At 64.0% G+C, this 2,195-nt stretch overlaps 1 protein-coding gene across 1 annotated transcript in view; it reads right to left on the reverse strand.

Moving 5' to 3' along the window:
* Window positions 1–371: 371 nt before the first annotated feature.
* MNEG_0780 (putative aarF domain-containing protein kinase) overlaps window positions 372–2,195 on the reverse strand; it is a gene marked incomplete at both ends in the record, with an annotated part of 3,157 nt that continues 1,333 nt past the window's right edge. The window contains 5 exons of the mRNA XM_014050732.1: window positions 372–570; window positions 746–984; window positions 1,141–1,263; window positions 1,552–1,723; window positions 1,967–2,184. Coding sequence (XP_013906186.1) covers window positions 372–570; window positions 746–984; window positions 1,141–1,263; window positions 1,552–1,723; window positions 1,967–2,184 — 951 coding nt within the window. The remainder of the gene's footprint in view (window positions 571–745; window positions 985–1,140; window positions 1,264–1,551; window positions 1,724–1,966; window positions 2,185–2,195) is intronic.

Genomic DNA, 2,195 nt, shown 5'->3' on the forward strand with positions numbered 1-2,195 from the left:
CCATTGATTAATGGTGGTGGTGCATGTTGGCCGACCTAGTGGTGATTTCTTTCCCCCCCCCCCCCCCCCCGGGGCGTCGTGTGCGCGCGCATCCTTCGTGGAAGGATTCTTGGCACATGACGGTTACCGCTTCCTGACGACCATTGCCCTCTACTTGGATTTCTCTCGCACCTTCACCAGCCCTCTGTTGTACTTTGACATCTGCCACCCTTTCCTGCAACAAAGCAGGGCAACAGTACTGCCCACCCCGCCCTGCAAGTAACAACGCATTACCGCTGCTGTGTGTGAAGTGCTGCCGCATTAGAACACTTACAACCCTCACAACGTCGCACGACGCTGGCCTGTCCAAACTGGGCCCACCTCTGTCGGTATTACTGCACGAAAGACACAGCAGAGCCGCCACCAGCCACGGTGACAAACGCGTCGCTGCCGCCACCGCCGCCGCCCCCGCCACCGCCCCTCCACTGCACCCTGTCGTCGGACAGCACCTGCAGCCCTGGTGCCAGGGCCCTCACGTAGCGGTCAAAGTAGAGGCTCTGCTTCAGCAGCAGCGAAAAGTCGGGCGGGACCCTGGGGCAGAGCACGAGATGGCGCGTGGGGGGACGGCCACGAGGCCCCTCAAAGCAAGCCGGACCAGGCAGACGGAACATCCAAGCAGTATCGCCTGGTTTGCGGCTCCCTCCCTCCGTGCTTGTCGAGCTACAAAAGGCGTGCCGGGGCGCGGCCCCCACTCTGCTGTGCCCACCTGACGCCGTGGCTCTCTGCGACCCTGACGAGCTCCAGGGCCAGCCTGTTGACCGCCGCCTGGTCCACCTCCAGCGCAGCCCCCACGCCACCCACGCCCCCGGAGCCAGCAGGCGCCGCCGCCACCACCAGGCTGCCCTGCAGCTGGTCCAGGCCCCCAAAGAAATCCGCCAGGTCGCGGGCAAAAGCGTCATAGTCCACGTCAGGGCCCGTGGCCCCCATGGCGCCCAGGGCGCGCGCCTGCATTGCCAGAGCCATGGACAACGGCAGAGCCGCATGGGATGGCAGTTGTGGTAGATGTGTGTCAAGCTGGGCATTGTGCCAGGTGCATCCAATCACCACAGCACGTCAGACCTCCCCCCCCCACACGGCCCCGACGCCCTCGTGCCGCCCCACCATGGTGGCGTAGTCCTGAGTGCCCACCGCCACCAGCAGCGCCTCCAGACCCCGCCATGTGCCCTCTGAGATGCGGCCAACAATGCCAAAGTCGATGAAGCCCACACGCCCATCAGGCAACACCTAGTCCAGTGATTAGACGAGAGGGTTGCACAGGAGGGTGCAAAGTGCCATGTTTGACTCAGCTACTGGCGCCACCCCAAGAGCTGCGGAGCGCTCTTCAAGGACTGGGTCGTGGAACTGTTTGCTCCTCATTGCAAAACAGGCAGGGCCGGCCAAGAGCCCAAAACCTCAACTCCAGGGCTCGCACACGGCTAACAAACCGAGGGCACCAAAGGACTTGAACGTACGGCTGCCAGCAGCCACCCCCACATATCTCCACCGTCACATCCACCGCACCCCGCACCCCACCAGTAGGTTTCCTGCGTGCACGTCGGCGTGGAAGGTCTCAGCATCCAGCACGCTGGCCCCCCACACGTTGAGCGCCGTTATGAGCACCGTCTCGGGGTCCCTGCTGGTGACGCGGCGAATGGCGTCCAGATCGGTCAGGGGCACACCCCGCAGCCGCTCCAGCACCAGCACGCTGTTAGGGGGTGGGATGGGTGAGACGAAGGGGGGGGTCGAGCCGAAAGGTATGTGTGAGGACAGCGACAGCAGAACGACAGCCTGCCAAAGAAGCAGTCAAGACAAGCCCACAGGGAGTGCTGGGGTCAGTCTTCCACCACGCACCGCCCTCTGAACAGCGGAGCAAGAGGCAAGCGACCACAGGAGCGAGGGCCAAACCAACACATCAATTCAAACTGTCAGCGCATTGGACAGTGCCCACCGCTTGCTGCTGTACTGCCTGTACGCGTAGGGGCAGGTGGCCACGCCGCGCAGTCCCCTCTTGTCCAGGAAGTCTGAGAACGTTGTGAGGTGCGCCAGCTCCTTGAGCAGGTCCGTCTCGTCTGCCATGGAGGCCCGCAGCTGCGCCAGGATGGGCGCCAGGCTCAGCCGCTGCAGCTCGGGCTGGATAAACTCCAGCAGACGCGTCGCCAGGTACACCTGCTCGGGGG

The sequence above is a fragment of the Monoraphidium neglectum genome (assembly GCF_000611645.1).
Source record: "Monoraphidium neglectum strain SAG 48.87 unplaced genomic scaffold scaffold00068, whole genome shotgun sequence".
Taxonomy (NCBI): Eukaryota; Viridiplantae; Chlorophyta; class Chlorophyceae; order Sphaeropleales; family Selenastraceae; genus Monoraphidium; species Monoraphidium neglectum.